At 47.6% G+C, this 19878-nt stretch overlaps 1 protein-coding gene across 2 annotated transcripts in view; it reads right to left on the bottom strand.

The window, feature by feature from the left end:
* Positions 1-19878, bottom strand: part of CERT1 (ceramide transporter 1) — a 1636484-nt gene that overhangs the window by 1104051 nt on the left and 512555 nt on the right. For both annotated transcript variants that reach the window (XM_069627469.1, XM_069627468.1), the window contains exon 6: positions 17178-17261. In XM_069627469.1, the coding sequence (XP_069483570.1) occupies positions 17178-17261 (84 nt within the window). The remainder of the gene's footprint in view (positions 1-17177; positions 17262-19878) is intronic.

Below are 19878 nucleotides of genomic sequence, written 5' to 3'. Positions count from 1 at the left end.
CAGCAAGTGTAGCACACTACCCTTGTGTGTTAAAGTGTGCTATATGTTTGAAGAACATCTTTCATTGCTTCAATGGCTACAGGCTGCATGAGATATGAAAAGCTGTCTTGAATTAGGCTGAGTTCATGTCAAAAGGCGATAGACCATATGCAAATCAGGATTGGTCCCACCCCAAAAAGGGCAGCCTACAGCCCAAACTGCTTGGTCACATGCCTTCTGCACGAGAACACAAGCATCCACAAACATGTTTCGGCCTCGTCGGTGAGGAGTAGCTTGGGTCTCTAGGCCCAGCAGGCATGTCGACCCACAGGACCTTTATGCAATGGTGCAGACGGGCTAAAGAACGATGGTGTGGAAGGTTGCCCTGAGCAGTGATGGTGGTCCAGATTAATTCAAAACCTTTCACCCACCACTTTTTTGGTTATAGTTTGTCTCCCTATGTAAGAGAGGGTATGCCCAGATGTGGGTCCCTTGCTTGCTCCGCCATAGGGAACCAAGTTGCACCTCACTGATGAGGGCCCCAAAAAGGTTGAAACATGTCTGGGGTTACTTGTGTTTCTGTGCAGATGGGCAAGACAATCGCGCCTTCAGAAATGGATCACATGATTTGTGCAGCGAGGTGCAAGGTAGAATTAGAATTATACCCTAAAACTAAGGTGGAGGACCAGGGGAGTTGCTGATCTCTCTGGGAGCAAGTGAATTAGTTTAACCTTGGCTAAACACCCCCCCATCTACCCCCCCCCCCCCAACACCTCCGAGCCCATCCCTGTATCTGCCAGGTGCATTTTACAATGATAGAATAACCTCGTTTATCAGAGTAGCTAATTAATTGTTGGGTCAGCGCACCGCAGATAACAAGCCCAGCGGCACCCACGTGAATTGAGATGGACAGATGAAGACCGACCAATGGCCTGGCATCCCATATGGAGCAGGCACTATATGCATAGGGCTCCTGCAATTCTTATTGTACTCTATGATACAAGTCATTTATAACGTGCCTGTTCAAAGTGTTTCTAGGCGCAACAAGGAAGGGAGGAGAGAAAGGGGAAGAACAATCTTACTAGGCCTTGTGTCATTCAGATCGTGCAAGAGTGGAGGGAGAAGTGTGAGGGGGGGGATGCAAAGTAACTCGTAAGTGCTGCTGGGAGGTGGCTCATAACTGCAGAGAGTCTGCAGACTGTAGGGTTGCAGATGTAGTCCCTTAAGGGGTTGGGAAGCCTGGAGGCAGTACAAGGGCAACTGGTTGTGCAGAAGCCTGGTCCCGAAAGATCAGTGGGTGGCCTGATAACCACTATGCGCAGCAGACAGTGACATCAGCAAGGGAGAGGGAGAGGGAAAGCGGAAGCAAAAAGGAAGGGGAGTTGCTTCATACTATAACACTAGATCATGATAGATCACTAGATGAACGTCATATGTAATATAGGCATTGTTGCGGTTACATAGACACCAGAGTTATATATAAATTAGAAACTATTGTGGAGAACAGTTGTGGTCTTTGTTTTACAAAACATGTGCTCTTTGAAAAATATTGGTTTTACTATTATTGTAAATTTGCACTTTTGGATTGTATAAATGTTTTGTATTGCATTTGCACTTGAAATCACCTTGTTAGGGGATAGGCACGGGACACTATTAAGCATTTGCCACTTTTTGTGATGGATTTTATTGCAATGTTTTTAACGAGTCTGTTATATGTATTAAAGATTTGTTTTTTGAATATATGACATTGGGTTTACAGTCTGGTTGAATATTCCAAGCACTATGTTCCCATAGATTTGGTGGAATCAAATGAGTGGTACATTCCCGATAGTCTAGGAATAGTTAATACCAAACCTAAAGAGACAGGGAGCTCTTTTTTCTGTTATTGCATTTAATCAGGTTTGCTCCCCCATCTCTACTTTATTACCTTGTATCCCCCTGGTTTATAAACTAGTTGCTTCCAGAACCTTAGGTGGTACTGCTCAAGATAGAGAGGCAGGGAGGTTATTCCAGAGGGAGGCCCCAGCCGAGGACGGAACTACCTTCACTCTCGGCATGGAGAAGCGTCTCACCCTCAGAGTTGGAGGTGGATGAGCGGAGGCTCGATAAGGAAGATGCTTCGGAAGAGAAAGTTTGATGTAGTATGGAACCCAGCCCCAGAAAGCCTTGTGGACGATGCAGAGGGTTTTTAACTTTCTCCCATCAGCCACTGGGAGCCAGTGGAGAGATTTCAGGGCTGGATAGCTATGGTCCCTGGGCTTGAGGCCAAGGACAAGTCTCACAGTCCTGTTTTGGATTAGTTGTAAAGTGCGAAGAGTAGAGGCAGGCAGACAGTGAGCTTCTGGGGGAAGTGAGAAAGGTGAATACCTCTGAGGAGGTGCGGCCGATTTTGCGACTTCATAGAGACGTCAGATGTGAGGAGAGAAGGAGAGGGCGTAGTCGAAGAGGACACCAAGATTCTTAGCCTCACAGGACAGAGCAGATAGAGGGCCCAGGGTGGGAGGCCAGCGTGAGGGGGAAGGTAGGAGCAGGTGTCCCCAGTGAGGAGGATCTCAGTCTTACCGGCATCAAGTCAAAAATCGTTGGAGGCACACCATTCCTGAATTGCAGTCTAGTATGAATGAAGGAGCAGAAAAAGCTGAGGGGAGCCTGAAGAAGGAGAGCTGGTTGTCATCCACATAACAATTGAAAGGTAGCCCAACTTACAGGGGTACCCCTTTAATTCTACGGTTACCCCTAATCACGCTCACACCAGATTAAAAGTTCACCACTCTAGGGACTTAAAGCCAATCATCTTATCTTGCAAGGATAACCAGTTTAATCTACACAGAAATGAGGTTGGGGCAAAGAACTCTGCTTGCTGAACAGTGTATTCTGTCCCTAACCGTTCCCAGCTCCTGCAGACTGGTGCTAGGCACAGAACTTAAATACTCTTGTCTTGGTCACTGGATACTCGCATGGCTTCGTGCAAAACAGTCATCCATCCTATACAAGGGGTGCTGCAGTCTTCCTTCATGGACAGGTTTCCGTTTATGGCAAACAAATTAGGATACTGCTAGCCTATGCAAGAATATATTGTAGCTCCTGTTTTATCATCATTTTGCTACTTATGAACATTTACATAAACACATTTTCCCGTCATGCTCTCCATACTTCACTCAATATACTCATTTTATCTGGTCCAGTAATTCCCCTTAAAACCTTGTTTTTCATAGTACTCTGCATTGGGTGCATTGAGCCTTTAGCCTGCATGGGTTTTTGATGGACAGGAAACCGCTTCTGCGTTACATGCAGGCCTGCCAGAGCTCTCAGAACACCAAAGCAATGCCTGTAGTCTATTTTTAGCACAGGCTGCATTCCTTTTGGCACAACTCTGTCGTGCGTTGAGGAAAACTAAATACAATTTAACATTTTACAAATGTATAAAGCTAATAGTGATTTAGGCCTTATATATATAAATACAAACGACCTTCATTTAATGGCCACCTTCCCCCCTGGTCTCTTTGTAGTGCCTATAAACAGTCAGAAGAAGTCTTGCCTAATTCTAAAGCGCTTGGGAATGGGAGTTTAATAGTAGTGCCTATAAACAGTCAGAAGAAGTCTTGCCTAATTCTAAAGCGCTTGGGAATGAAGGAAGGCGCTAGCTCCTCCCCAACACACTGAAAGTTAGAGCAGAAGGTAGAGATACAGTGGGCCATAGGTGCCAGGTAGAGTTTAAAGAGCCAGGGAGAGAGGTTATACCCTTGGGGAACACCACAAGTAGAGAGAGATAGAGAGGCAAGACCCAATTTAGAGGGTCGATCAGTGAGAAAGGAGGTCAACCAGGCAAGGGCCTGACCAGAGTTAAACAGGTTCTCACAGACGATTGAGCAGGATGGTGCGGTTGACTGTCGAAAGCAGTGGATACATCAAGGAGAATGAGGACAGAGAAGGTTAGAGTCAAGATTGGAGAGCAAGTCTTCACAGGTGTTCAAGACAGTAGTTTACATGCTTCTGGCTGCTATGAAGCCAGACTGGTGGTCAGGGAGACAACCAACAGATTCAGTATGTAGATTATGTGATCAGTGACGTTTGTGCTTATAATGTACAGCACATGCCTACAGAACTCAGAACGTTCAGCGGCAGCAGGGTTCTTTGCTGATGCACGTTTACTTTGTAGAAATAAATACTTGTTATACTTGCAAACGTGTCTTGGGCCTTTTTCCCTAGCGGGCTGTATTTTTACCTGGTGTGAACGTGCAGGGGCATGCCTTCAGTAGTGTGGAGGATCAGAAGGACACAGACGCAGGAGGTACTCACCCTATTACTAAGGGGTCTTCTCTGCCTACTTTACTAAGGTACTAGTCAGTCGAGGTGAACGTCCCAAAAAGAAAAAAGTCTGTCCACTGTTTACATATAACATAATTAATCCTGCCATTATTATAACCAAGGTCAGGGGAATTACTCCCTACAGCTGTATTTTGTTACAGGGGTTTTCTTAATTATTTAGATGCAATCGATAGATAAATCTCTAATAATCCTCTGGATTAGGTTCTGCAGTTCTTTACAGGGACCAATAGTTTCTCTTTCCTCTTTCCTAGGGTTCATCTTGGTTCTGTTCAAATTGGTTCTCTTATAAGGTTAAAAGCCCTCCGGCAAGTTGTTTGTCTCTCAGGATTTACGGTTGTTCAATTCCCAATTATAGTTCACCCCCCACCCCAAAGATACTCTTTCATATATGGGAATTGTCCTTGTGACCCCATGGCTCTATTCACCAAATGCATCTTTAGTATTTTATCATCCTTATTTTAAAGATATGGGCTGACCTTACCCTTTTGTCACGGTATCAAATTTCCAGTTCCATCTTCACCCCCTCTATGGTTTTCGCATTTCTCCATCTCATTACAACATTGCAGGTTCATCAGCTTAATTTCAATTCTTTTCCCATTAGTACTAGGATGAGTTTTGTCCAACTTATAGCTAGTCCCTTTGGTGTTTTGGGTACTCGTGTTGCCTGTATTACGTTCTATATCTAGGGGCAACTTTGTTGGTACCTGTAGGTCAATGGACTCTCTCCGCTCCTTGCTTGCTCCATGGCTCAATCTCCACAGCGTTTGTTTCAGGTGCGTCCTGTTCTCGGTTTTGTGTTGCGAGTGCCAGGAATAGGATCAGCAGTGGCTTTCTCCTTCGGTTGGATTCGGCGTTGTTATATGAGCAGGTTGCCCACCACTGAATTTTTCTTTCTTGGAATTCCTCCTTGCTTGGTTACTCGTCTACCAGCTGTTCCGGCTCCGTGCTGGAGCTACTCGATTACACAGGCCCTACCTCCTACTGCTCTGCTACGCACAGAGGCCTTCCGCTCTCCCACTTTTATTGGCATTTCATCCCTTTGTCTCTTCTGCACAGTCCATTGGAGAGCAGGATTTGAAGGGACAGCATCAATTTGTTGATAATATAAGGTTTAAGTTGCTTACCTGTAACTATTTTTCCGCAACATGGGTCTGGCATGTATTCACATGCTCATGAATATTCACCGCTGTCAGGCTGGGAATCCTCGGTAAAAGAAAAAACAGCTTCACTCACTTTAAAACTATTTATCCTCAGGGACATACTGTCCCAATCCAATGTCCGTCCTCTCCCCAAGTCACGCCTCTGGCAGCCATTTTCAGATTTGGTAAGCACATTAAGTGGCAGTATGACCAAGAAAAGCCGGAGGGAGGGTACACATGTGAATCCATGACAGAACCATGCTGGAGAACAATAATTACGGGTAAGTAACAAACCTTCTCCAGCATGGGGCGTGGCATGGATTCACATGCTCATGAACTAATACACAGCAGTAGACATTACACAACCACGGTAGGTGGCAAGGCTCAACAGAAGTAATCAGCAGTTACCCCTAGAACAAGCGAACAGGTTGCGTAGCACTGCCTGGCCGACTCTGGACTCCTCCCTGGGATCCCTGTCGACACAGTGGAAACTCGTGAAGGTATGCACGGACCTCCAGGTCGCAGACCTGCAGATGTAGAGCAGGGGTACACCGGAAAAGAATGCTGTTGCAGCCATCGGTCTGGTGCAGTGGGCTCGGACGGCCCAGCAAAGGCCATTTAGCCAGTCGATGATGGTGCATGATGCAGCCAGAGAGCCATCTTGAGATGGAAGCCTTGGACAAGGCCTTCCCATTAGTCACAGGTCCAAAGTTCAAACAATTGAGAAGTCTTCCGAGAACTTTGTGCGTGCGACGTAGAACTTCAAGGCACAAGAAACATCTGGCGAATGCAAGGCCATTTCTGCCGGCAACAAAGGTTTCAGCAAGAAAACAGGCAACACCTGAAAAGTGTCCTTCCCTCTTTTTCCTCAGTCATGGTCGGAGGGCACGAAGTAGGCCCAAAACAGTCATCCAGAACCTTCAACAAACAATCGCCCTTGAGGGGCGTGCAACTTCACCAACGGATCCCTGCTGCTGGCCAATGAAGATAGGAGCACAGAGGCTCAGATGGAACAAAAATAGAACTTTTCTCCAAACAAACGTGGAAGAAAGTACTAAACAGCTAAGAGAGCAACTCGAGGACTCCCAACACTGAAGCGTGCAGTAAAAATCTGAAGATGGCTGCCAGAGGCGGGGCTCAGGGAGAAGACCGTCACTGGATGAGGACAGTGAGACAGTGATTGGTTTAGAGGATAAAAAGGATAAATACAATTTTAAAGTGAAAGTTAAATAGTTTCTTTTACTGAGGATTGCCAGCCTGAACACATGCCAGGCCCCATGCTGGAGAAGTTCACTGTATTCCAATTACACTGGTAATGTCCTGGTGTACTAGACAAGTCCATATAAGCCATCAATCGGAGGGCTTCAGGGAGTTCCTCACAAGAACCAGAGTCCTCATCACCAAAAGGGGGAGTCTCTCCCAGTGAAGTCCCACTTGCCTCGTCGGATCGGGAGGGTGTTATGCAGCAGGCTCACCTACCTAGCCTCACGGGAGACCATCATATTCTCTGGTGAACTGGTTCAAATTAGCCAGTCATCTAGGTAGGGATATATGTGGTGACCCTCCATTCTTAGAACTGCACAAATGCAATTCATTATTTTTGTGACAACTTGTGGAGCCGAGTTTAGTCCGAAGGGAAGCACTTTGCACTGAAAATGTTATCCATCACTGTAAAAGCATAGCGTTTGCCTGTGTGGGTGCCAAATGGGGACATGCAGATAGATGTCCTTCAGGTCCAGGAAGCACATCCACATCCACTGTTCCCTGCAGAGAGCCTTTGCTATACACACAGTCATCTCCATCTTTAACTTTTCTATGGGAAGGGAAAGGTTGAGGTATGATCGAGCCAGGACTACTCAAAGGCCTGCCTAGTCCTTTTTCTGAATCGTGAAGATTCTTGAGTAGTAGCCCAGACCATCCGCGGCTTGTGGGACTTTTTCCACTGCCTAATCTTGTGGCAAATTTATTATTGCTCTGAGAAGTGTTGGTGAACCTATTTGTAGGAGGGCAAGCAAAGAATGAGCGGGGGTTGAAAGAGGCAATCAAAAACAAATGGAAGCGACTCATCTGAGCCACAGGTCTTCAAAGAGGCGACGCCATACTGACACATGCCGGGCTAGTCTGCCCCTGGTTGAGGGGAATTGTGAACCCAGACATTGGCCTCATTTCTTTTTATCGGAGGCTTGTGAGGAGATGGGAGACTAGAAAAAAAAAAAACTTTGGTTGCCCTATGCTGCAGTTTCCTCCGGTGCGTACTGCGGTAACGGTCAGGTTGCCTGGCTATCATGTCATGAATAATCCTGGTCTTTCCTCCGCTATTGGGTGCGCACTTGAAAACTGCTTCGGAACAGGTTTAGACAAGATCACCAATGACTTAGCTGTCTGGATGCTTGTCTGTTAATTCCTCGCCTGTAGAGGAATGAAAAAGCACAGTTCCCTCAAAAAGGAAGGACTAAGATTTTGTTGTCCTGCACGTCTGCTGTAAATTTTGTGGTGTGCATTCATGCCTACCTTCTCATGTCCGTTGCTATATACATGGCTCTGCTAGCTGTATCGATGTGCGATACAGAAGATTCTAGCATGTCATGAGCAGTTTTAGCTTCTGCTGTGCCCGTCTTAAAAAAAGGACACTTGGCGTTCTATTAGCAGATCAGGTAGAAAATCCCCAATCTCTCACCATAACTTTTGGTTTGCCGCAGCAAGTAATGAGTCAGCATTTGGTTGTCCGAGGTGTAAACACAAATAAGTACAACATTTTACCAAAGGATCCCAGAAGCTTGTCCTCTCTGGATAAGCAAGCCGATGCACATGTTGCTAACGAAGCTGATCCTATGGAAGGCTTAGAATGGGATTAGTTTTACCTGTAACTCCATTTCTCCAGCGTTGGTATCTTTCATGGATTCACATGCTGTGAATATTCCCCGTCAGGCTGGGAACCTCGGTCATGTTTTACTTCGTGTTTTCCTATGGAAAACACTAAGACACTTCAGTGTCCTATCAATGTCCTTTTTTGGGCACTTTAGCCACCACCAATAGGACATAGGGTATAAATAGCCCCGCCACCCGCAGCTTCCCTTCAGATTTTAACCTCCAAAGTGGAGGCAACCCAATTGGGTTTGCATGCAGGGGCGGACGGAGGGTGCATGTGAATCCATTAAAGATACCAACGCTGGAGAAATCGAGTTACAGGTAAGAAACTACTCCTTTGTCCAGAATTGGATCTTTCATGGATTCACACGCTGTGAATAGATTACATAGCAGTATCCATCATGGATGGTGCAGTGCAGATGCAAAACAATATAGAAACAGAATCACATACATGAGACAAGAAACCCATACAGTGATCAGGTTCAAAAATAATACCCCAAAGCTGCGGGGCTTACCTTATTGAAACGGGCGTTGCAGGAGCGCCCGTCCTACCTGCACATCCTCACCATGCTGCCTCTCCAGACAGCAAGGTCGAGTAAAGGAATGCGGCACTGCCCAGGAGGCAGCTCGGCAGATGTCCACCAGCGGAACCCCTGAACACAATGCCGCCGGCGAAGCTATAGCCCTCGTCAAGTGTGCCCTCGGGACCTTCTGCACAGGCTTCTCCGCTTTTGAATGGCAGAATGAGATAGCAGACACCCAACAGGACAGTCCTTATTGGAGATTGCCAGTCCTGTGACGGAAGGTCCATAAACTACAAACAGCTGCTTAGACAGTCTGAAGTCCTGCGTACGATTGTAATAGGAATTTAACGCCCTCTTCACATCCAGCGAAAGCAAAGACCGCTCTGGAGGCGTAGAGGCTGAAGCAAAGAACAATGGTAACACAACAGAAGAGAGTTTATGAAAAGTCGTTGGCACTTTGGGGATAAAGTGCGGATTGGTAGCCAACATCACCCTATCCTTGAAGAAACTCAAGTATGGAGGGTCCACTACTAAAGCTTGCAACTCACATATCCATCTGGACGTAGTAATGGCCACCAGAAAAGCCACTTCCCAAGACAATAATTGCAAAAGAGACGACGACATTGGCTCAAACGGAGGTCTCATCAGACCCGACAGAACCACATTAAGGCTCCACACAAGAGGGAACTTCTTGACTGGTGGAAAGGTCCGAAACAGCCCCTTTAAGAAATGCTTGATAAGATGATCACTAAACAAAAGGCATTGCATGCCGTTTGAGTGAATCTAGAGATTGCCGCCAAGTGTACCTTTATAGAGGAGAATGCCATGCCCTTTTTCGCCAACTGCAATAAATATGGCAAAATCTGCTCTGGCAAAATGTTCAAAGGGTCCACTTCAGGCCGGTCCTTACACCACACACAAAACCTTTAAGAAGCATTCGTGGAAGGAGCTCTTGCTGCCTCCAGAATGTGCCGACAGTCCCCAGGAAGCTTTAGGAGTCCAGACTCAGCAGTCAGGAGCCAAGCCGTCAGGCTGAGCGATTCCCGGATCGTGGTGCCAGACTGCGCCTTTGCTCTGAGACAACAGGTCTGGCATCACCGCCAACCGAATCAGCTCCGCCACAGATAGATGGAGATCCGAGAACCACGGCTGTCTGGCCCAGAATGGGGTCACCAGAATCACATGACCTGGGTATCTTCGAATCCGCTGGATTGTCCGTCGAATGAGCGGAAACAGGAAAAGCGCAAGCGAACCGGTCCGTCCACGGGAACGAGAACACATCCCCTAGAGACTCGGGTTGAGGCCATCTACTGGCAAACTCCTTGCACTGCTTGCTCTCCCTCATTGAGAAGAGGTCCACTGAAGGACAGCCCCACCTTCGGAAGAGCAAGGACACCTGCGAGCATCCGCTTCCACATTCAACACTCCCGGTAGATGAAACGCCACGATGCTGATGTCGTGCAACAGAGCCCAATGCCAGAGGTCCTGTGCTTCTTTCGACAGTACTCTGGAATGTGTGCCCCCGTTTCCTGAGGTAAAACCTTGTGGTGGTATTGTCCATCAACATCCTCGCCACCGACCCGCGTATGCACGGCAGGAACAATTTTAGGGCCCAATGCACTGCCCTTAGTTCAAGCACATTGATGTGAAAACGTGATTCCACTTGAGACCACAGGCCCTGGACCTGCGAGTCTCAGATGCGCCTCCCATCCTGTCTGAGAGGCATCTGTCACCATTGTGAAGTGGAATTCCGGTTCCAGAAACAGCATGCCCCGAACCAAGTTGGCCGAGCACTGCCACCATCGAAGCGCTTCCACCAGCTTGCCGTCGATCACGACCCTGTCGGACCACAATCTCCGGTTCCGAGTCCATCAGTCGGCGAGGAATTACTGTACCGGCCTTATGAAGAGACAGTTTCTCACCAGAGGGATGCAGGACGCCATGGCCCCCCAGCAGTGACATGTAGGTTCGGTCAGACACCCTTGTACCGATCTTCCACTCTGCTGCTTTCTGTTTAATCCTCTCGCCTGAAGGCCTCACAAGCCCCAGCTGAGTCTGAAACGCTGCCCCCAGAAAAACCAAGTCCTTGGAAGACGACAGAAAAGACTTTTCGAAGTTCACAGCAAAGCCTAGCTGTTGCAACAGCTGCATGGTTGCGACAAGCCTTTCCTGCGCCTCCCTTGGAGACGAACCGGGTACTAGCCAGTCATCAAGGTATGGGTAAACATGATGACCTTCCTGTCGGAGCCATGCCGCCACCAGCCCCAAACATTTTGTAAAAGTCCTGAGGGACGACTTTAATCCGAACGGAAGCACTCGAAACTGGTAGTATTCTTCTCCCACATCAAAGCGCAGGAACTTGCGGTGCTGTTGACTCTTGGGATATGGAAATATGCGTCCTGTAGATCCAACAAGGCCAGATACTCGCCCGGTTGTACAGACCGAACAACCTCCTGAAGCGTGAGCATCTTGAACTTCAGACGTTGCAGAGTCTTGTTCAACGTGCAAAGATACATTATGGGCCATCACTTGCCATTGGGCTTCTTCACTACAAAGTACTGTGAATAAACCCCCTGGCCTTTCTCGGCTACCGGAACCAATTCTATAGCTCCTTACTGCAGCATAAGTACCACCTCTTGTCGAAGAATGTGAAGGTGGGGTTGTATGGTATACACCAGAGGAATGGGGGTAGGGGAACAAGCACTCCAGGGAGTGGCCCATGCGCACCGTGTCCAACACCCAACGGTCTGTCGTGATCTTGCACCACTCATCCACGTGTAGTGCCACCCTGCCCCCAGCAGACTTTCCCCTTGATAGTCATTGCTTTTGCTTAGCCTGCCTCCCTCTGGAGGAAGAGGCCTGCCCCGCTCTTTTCCTGGACACCTGAAAATCTCTACTTTTTTGCGTCTACTGCGCCAACCTCCTATACTTCTGAGAGGAGTAACCTGATCGCCGTAGCCTCGGTCTCTGGGGGCAGCAAATCAGGCATTTCCCAAAGCTCCATAAAAGGATGAAACGAGCACCCACTCTGCAAGGCTCAGAGTCCTCTTTCATACCTTTAAGGGTCTCATCGATTCTCTCCAAACAACTGCTCCCCCTCGCATGCCATGTCCAGAACGTTATAGTGCACTTCTGGGCAAAAGTCTGTGCACTTAAGCCAAGCCTGTCGACGCAGTACTACACCGTTCTGTTTAAAAGTAGATTCTGCCAAGTCCACCGCAATGTTAATACTATGATTGGACGCCTCCTCCCCTTCGCGTACCAACATCATAGCTTTACGATGTTCCTCCAGTAGACGTTCTAGCAGAGGAGCCAACCGATGCCACATCTCACGATCGTAGCGAGCCATGATCGCAAGAGAATTGGCTGCCTTCACCGTCGTCGCTCCCACGGTCAAAACCTTCTTACAATAGGCATCTTGTCTCCTGGCATCGTTATCGGGAGGGGTGGTACATTTGTGCTGACTCCTGGCTTTTCGGCTAGCCGCCGCTGAAACGGCCGACTCAGGAGTTGGCTGTGAAACCAAGCACTTTGGTGCAGATTCCGGTGCTTTAAACTTCTTATCCAGCCTCCCTTTGATTGCTGGTACTGAGAAGGGGTGTTGCATCGTACGTAGGCCCTCCTGCCACACGTGGTCCAGGATAGGCACGGAGAACACCACTTTTCGTCTCTTGCCCATGTGGTCAAACAGGAAGCACTCCTTCCGCTCTTCCTCAGGAGCCAACCCAAACTCTGCACATGCTTTAGCCATCATTGCATGAAACGCCCCCACATTATCGGGGGGGGCTGCGCCAGACTACGAGGTGGTTCCATTTCAACGTCCGAATCCCACGAGTCTCTCGATGACGACAAGCCAGCGGACATTGTCTCCCTAGGCACACTGTCCGATTCAGAATCCGGCAGCTCACCCTCAGAATGGGAACGTGGGCGATCTTCGGGCACCAGTAGGGGCGACGGCAATTCAGCTGAAGCCGTCTAAGCGGACGAACACCTGCAGCTTCGATGGTAGGCCTCACCGGAGCTACGTTCAGAGGAGGTAATCTGGAATCCAATTGGCCCAACATAGATTGTAACGTGGACAGCACCTGTAGCGATAGCATCGCCTGTGGATTCACCATAGGGTAACTGGTCGGACCAGCCCCCACACCCATCGATGCCGCCGGACCAACACACTGCAGGGTCAGGGCTGACAGACACGCCACTGGATCCCCATCGTCCTCCGCTTCCGATGCAGTCTCTTGCTGTAGAATAGTGTCTGGTAGATGAGTCAAAAGCAGAAGCTTGCCACACCTCCCTCGTCAGTAGCAAGTTGCTCGACGACAGTATCGGGTCTTTTTTCTCCTACCGGAGCCATAGACATCACTGTCGACGACGGTATCAGAGTTGACAACAGGATTGTCGACGACTGGACTCTTCACGTAGTAGGGACTGCAGCCTGCGGCGCAGATATTTCAGGCGATCCCACCTGCTTGGTCCCACTGGACCGATGCTTTGACGACTCTACTGGAGGAGGACTTGTCAAGGTCCCCTGAAGAGGAGCATCTCGACGAAGTGTTTCTTGGCCTTCACCTGAGACTCCTTCTCAGGCCTACTTCCAGACCCTCGTGACTGGTCCAACCGACCATGCTTGGATGAAGACTTCCCTTTTGACAGATGTTCACTTGAAGAAGGGCGACCACTATCACCGACCACCGGGACAGGCCGGGACTTTTTAGCCAGACGCTCAGTCGATGCTGACCGGCGAAGATCCGCCGCTTGGGCTGGCCTCTCCGATGACCAGCTACGCACTGAGCACACCTCTGAGGAAGGGTAGGGACCTTCATTCAGCCAATATACCAACCGCTGATTGCGGTCCTTAAGCGTCTTTTGGGAGAACCCCTTACAGATCTCACAAGATTCGGCCGAATGATAGGGGTAGAGGCAATAAAGGCAGTCCATATGCCCGTCCCCCTCATACACTTTCCGGAGCCCGCAGGGGGCCGGAACAACGATTTTCCTGAAGACATTGTCACCAATCGCACCAACACGTGACGAAATTACAAGGAACACGAGGTAACCCCAACACTTTGGAGACGGTTGAAATCTGAAGGGAAGCCGCGGGGGCGGGGCCATTTATACCCTACGTCCTATTGGTGGTGGCTAAAGCGCCCAAAAAGGACGTTGATAGGACACTGAAGTGTCAAAGTTTTCCATAGGACAACGCCAAGTAAAAAAGGACCGAAGTTCCCAGCCTGACGGGGAAGATTCACGGCATGTGAATCCATGAAAGATCCAATGCTTGAGAAATAGGGATGCAGTGGCTACCACGGATTAATGCGTTTGGGGATGAGAAGCCAACAGAACCGATTCATCTTTCAGTTGCCTGAACTTGGCGTCAAGGCGTTTGTGGTCAGAGTGGTTTGAGGTTTAAGCCACCATTTTTTTACAACTGCAAATACATCTTTTTGCAGTGCGGTTAGTTTTTTGTAAAGATAAAAACTCAATACCTGCTTCCTGTTGCAGTATCGGTACTCCCAGGAATTATGCCAGTCCTCCCAAGCGATCATGAAAGGCTTTTGCCGAATAGGACGTATGGTTGTCTTCTTCATCAGTGGGCCTCATAAGTATGCCAGTCCGCTAACAATGGTGCCAGTAAATAACCGGCACTGTTGCTACCAGATCGGCATACTCCGAGTTCTGGGAGCGGGTGCCTTTCAGCCCGCCAGGACTCACCTGGCGGGCTGAATGCACCCGCTCGCAGACCTTGATGCACCAGCACAATTCACGAATGGTGGCGGTGCATCCGTCCTCCCCATTCCCATTGAGTCCAATGGGACTTTAATGGGGAGTAATATTTCCGGCGCCCGGCAATGGGCAATTACACGGACCGACGGGGCTGTAATGCCTTGGTAAATCCCCATTGCTGGGCACTGGAAAAAAAATGAGTCTGTGGCAGCCGTGCTGTTTTTACTGGCACAGCTACCGCCGGACTCAATGACACCTAGTGTCTTCGTAGGAAGACTTTACCTCATGGGTACCAGGCAACAAAGCCACATTCTGAATCATGTCAAGTGGCTGTGAAGGCCATGGCAGAGCTTGTATCGCTCTAGGAACCACATGTGTTGGTGGAACACTCACCAGGAATTGGAGGTGGAGGAGCAGCTGATGAGACAGAAGCATCGGAGCAGATAACTGCGGCTCTGGTGGAGGCCGCAGCGGATGAACCCGAGGTACCACTAATTAAATTCTTCAGCGTGCCCGTCATTTGTTGTTGAGATCTCATAAGCAACATAAAACGGTCGACTAACCGTTCTTCACATGCTGCTTGCGATGAGGATTGTGTCTGAAGCAGCAGCTGATGCAGCCGTTGGGGTACAAGTTGCAGAAGGCCTCCCCAAGATGTGTACTCTGTAGGCTCTGTTACATTTCCTGAGGGTAAGAGACATGATGAGGTACACCACAGTGATACAGTTCGATGCCGTTCACCTCTTGTTGCAGAATCCCCATAGCCTGACTGTCAGTGATAATAGTCTGCCCGGCTGCGAGTCCCACAATGGGTGGGGAGGGGGGGGGATGCGGGTTTCGGCGGGTCATTGAATACTGTGAAACTTTTTACTTCCGCTCTGGTATTTGGCCACCCTGTCTGCTAAAGGTCTAATTTGGATAACCTGAGGCTATTTGCTCAGTGCAGAGCGCAGACCAATAGGCTTTTTATTGGCCTCAGGACGTTTCCTGGTCATGTAAATGACCTTGGACGTAGCTCCAGGAGGCTCATTGGTCTCAGGCCCTGGCCTGATAGTCTTTCCCCGTACGGGCGCCACCTCAGACCCAAGCTTGAGAGCTGTGACACCCCACGGACTGGCGTCTGGTAGGAGCACCTTTCAGGCCATCAGCAACTGTCCTGGTAGAGTCAGATGACCCCCTTGTTGCGTGGAACAGTAGCCCTACAGGCCTCAGGCCTAACCCCTGTGTGAGAATCTCTGCACTGAGGTGGTGAAGAAAAACTTAGACTTAACAGTTTTTGATTTCTGTCAAGAGAAGGCCTTGAAGTGGTCTGGCAGATACTGCAGGAAGAATTTCCTAAACCTTGAAGACTGTTCGAGTGACCTCAGTTTAAGTGAGTCATATGGGGCACAAGAATCCTACCGGTGGTCAGCCCCCAGACACTAAGCAGAACAAATGTGAGTCTGAAGCCAGAAAGGATCTGTCACAGGATGCACACCTGGAAAACCCCACTCAGGGCGACATACGCTGGGGAGCGAGACACCGGATAAAGAAAACACTGGCAAAAAATGTGCACGCTAACTCCAGGAAGGTCTGATCCCGTTCTAATGGAAATAAGGACTGAGCAAGGCAAAATGGTACCGCCCCTGTAGCGGGACACCCATACAGTACACCATCAGCAAATTACATGTCCACTGCAGTCATTGGTCAGTTAAACAAGCTCTCGACAACCTCCAGCCTCCACCTCCTCTACTTTAGCAGACTGGACTGCCAATACTTTTTGGAAGAAAACCTACTTAAGAGACCTGGGACACATGGATAAATGAGTTTTAAAAAAATGTTGCAATTTTTTCCAGTGGCACTACGATTTGAACTATACCCTAGTTGCAGACCTAGGAGCAGACAGAAGATACGCTGCTACCTTCTAATTTTCATGAATGAAACAGATCTAGTTTATTACCTTGAAAATAAAAAAAAAATTGATTAACTAACTGAATTCCGGATGACTTTCTATTCAGAGAGCCATGATGAAAATGTATGCCTTTACCAGAAACCTTATTCATAAGTATTAAATATTGATATGGTCAAAAACGCTAGTGCATTCCAGCCCCATTGTCTATCAAGGAGCTGTAGCAAACAAAATCCAGAGGAGCAGCCAGATCGCAAGGAACCATGAAGATTAAAGTGTATCGCAGATTAAACAAGAAGTGCACGTAGAATGAAATGACAGCTACTTCAATGACTTGAGAGAAAACATGTAGGCAGCTACAAAGCAGACAACCTCCATGATTATGGGATCCCAATATGAAGTGTATAAAAGAGGCAAGCTCAAAACAATTACACATTTAATTCAGAACAACTCCGTAAACGTGTCCTTTACAAGACAGATGAAATGTGTTTAAATAGGCTTTCATTTTACCGGGCAAACCAAATTTCCTATGCCATTAGGGCAAAAACAGAATCAGCAGGGTTTACAATCGTCATATCGCAATTCCATATGGCAAAAAATATTACAATGCATCATTTTTACCAATATTTTTACACAATGAAACGTATAGCCGTACTTTAACCTCAATATATTTATATTCATTCCTGTTAAAAGGGTAAACTAAAGGGATAAAGTAGAAATACTTACATTTTTCTTTACTGCCGTTGCTGCTGTGTAAGAAATCACCATCTGTGTGAGGGGAAAGGAAGTCATCTTCATCTTCCTCTACCACTAAAAATAATTAACAGAACTTTTCAAAACTATGAAATTTAACATTCTGATCAAATACATTACAGAATAAAACTAGGTTTTGTCCACAAACTTCCCTTTCTCCCAATGAAACGTGCGATTTACAACGGCAGTAAATACCAATTCATTTGCAAGGCACACTAGGAGTCCTTGTGTGAATCACATGAGCTCAGCACCACCAGGAACGAAGAATAAATAAAATCGAACCAGTAACTTACTCTGAATGCTAGTGTTCTCTATGCAGATTCTATGTCAAGACTGGAGGCGAGCGAGCATTATGGTTTAACTTCTTTATTGCTACTCTTCAGCAGCCCTTCAATATGTACCTATTTCTTTTTTTAACATTTAAAATGTTAAAACCTGAAGATATGGAACTAAATCTCCATGAGTCCACTCTCGAGTCGTTGTTCCATTTATCTCAGTGTCCACCAAACCGGGCTTTCCACATTTCCTCTTTTGCTGCTGCTCTTCGAGCAGGTAAGTACCCTTTTGTGTGTTCTGGCGCATTTAATACGTTTGTAGGCATAAAATCTGGTTCTTAAGCACGTTAGTTATAATTATAAAGTGGCATGGTGCATTATTTATTGGATTCTGAGAACGTAAAGTTAGTAGAATGCTAGCAGGAGCATGAGCAAAGCGCATGGCGTGTGGCCACGCCAGCATTGCACACTAGCGGCAGAGCCGAGTGTGCGTGAGCAGCGCAGTAATACACAGCTATGGACACCACGACGGGAGCGTGAGCCGGGTGTGTGATCGAACTCGCCCACTTCAAGAAACTGGCTTACACTCGTGATCCAGCAGAGGGCGTTCGTAAGTAAGCAAAGAGTGAACCCCGACAAGCAGCAGATCAAGTGTGGCAAGTGAAATCGGTCACGTCACGCAGGACGGAAACAGAGAAATGTACTTACTGTGAGAGATGGATCATGCAGAACGGACGAGTAGAGCGAGCGTTTGCAGAGTAGATAGATTGGTGGTTCAGTGTACGATTACAAAAGATTACTCTCCCATACAAAAAACAAAAATGATAGCAGCTTGCCACGTTAAGACCAGGGCACAGTAGCACTACCAGTGCAGACAAGATTGATCTAGAGCAGTGACCTTCAAACTTTATGCCAAGGCCCCCTCCCCCCCGCCCCCAACCTGAGCAAAACATTTTTACGTGACCCCCCTGACCCGTCCCTCTAGGTTTGCGTCATTTATTTTATAGAGATGGCTGCAGAATGAGTGATGCCATAATTTTGAAGGGATATATTGTTAGGGAGACATTCCAGGACAGGAAAACCCAGTCATTAATGCCAGCATTTTGTTCAGGGTAGTATTAATCAAAGCTGGATCTTAATGTTAGGTGGCTGGATCAGCATTCAGCGTGTAAAATAACCTTGTAAAAATAAAATTCAGCTTTGCATAAAATTAAAGAGAATTTTTGGATCATCAGGCACAGTGAAGGCTCCTCATGAAAAAGTTGAAATGCCCTGGAACCTCTTTGAAAAGGATGAAATGCCCTTGTGCCTCCCATGGCCACTGCTGCTGCAGGAGAAAAGAGGACCATGGGGTCCGGGTTGTAGTCACTTGTACAGAGTCACCACAGTCCTCATTTCTCCCCCGCTTAGAGTGGAACCAGTCTGCGGCACACAGCTTGTAATGCAAAAAGCGCACATTTTAAGCACCAGGACAAAAACGGAGACCTGAATATATTGCTTAGCTAAATTAATTCTGACTGGCAACATGGAGGCAGTTGCTCCCGCTGCCACTGCCTCCCATCTGAATGTAGGGCAGTATGTCACTAATTGGCCACCATTAGCTATTTCCTGCTCTGCATTCAGATGGGAGGGGCTGTTCATGCCAGCAAAAGAAGGTGTGTGCTGTAATCAGGGCAGTTTCTAGCCAACTTGGTGCCTAGGGAGAAACATCAGCATGCACACCCAACCCCCCCAAACTACACCTGTGCATGTGACAAAAGCCATCGTCAATATGAATAAATATTTGCTATATAAATGAAGCTGGTTTAATTACATTGTAATTCAAGTACTTTACAAAAGAAATCTAATGTGAAAACAGCTGTTGCAGCCCAAGTAAATTGTTTTTCTGTCACCTGCTCTTAGGTTAAGGCCTTGCCTGAATGCAGTTTCAAAATGTCCATGCTGTGAACAGTCTATCTGGGTCTGAGGGCCCACTGACCTGGCCCTGTGTTGCAGGTGTTCTGTTCGTACCACCTCACTTGTATTTCACAAGGCGTAATACTAGACTAAACATATGAACTATTTTCTGCTAGAAGGATATCATTCCAAGATGGACAGTCTGGTATACTCTTATTGTACTCTTTCAAAATACCACAGAGTCGGAAAAGGGACGAATAGCACCAATGAGGATTCCTGTATACTTTTATACTTTTCATTAAATCACAGAGCATTTCAGGACTATAATGGTGATCAGAGATGAACAAGTTACTTGCCAACTGTAACGTTCTTTCGACTGATGTTCCTCCCACGTATTCCTCATAGATGGGCGCCCCACTAGAGGCTGCAGCGCCAATGTCCCTCAGCGGCATCCGTCAAGCACCAACTTCATCTGCTGTATAAATGCCTCGAGCGCGCCCACT

The sequence above is a fragment of the Ambystoma mexicanum genome, chromosome 6p (genome assembly GCF_040938575.1).
Source record: "Ambystoma mexicanum isolate Mex_15411 chromosome 6p, UKY_AmexF1_1, whole genome shotgun sequence".
Lineage (NCBI taxonomy): Eukaryota > Metazoa > Chordata > Amphibia > Caudata > Ambystomatidae > Ambystoma > Ambystoma mexicanum.
This window is presented reverse-complemented; position numbering and strand designations above follow the sequence as displayed.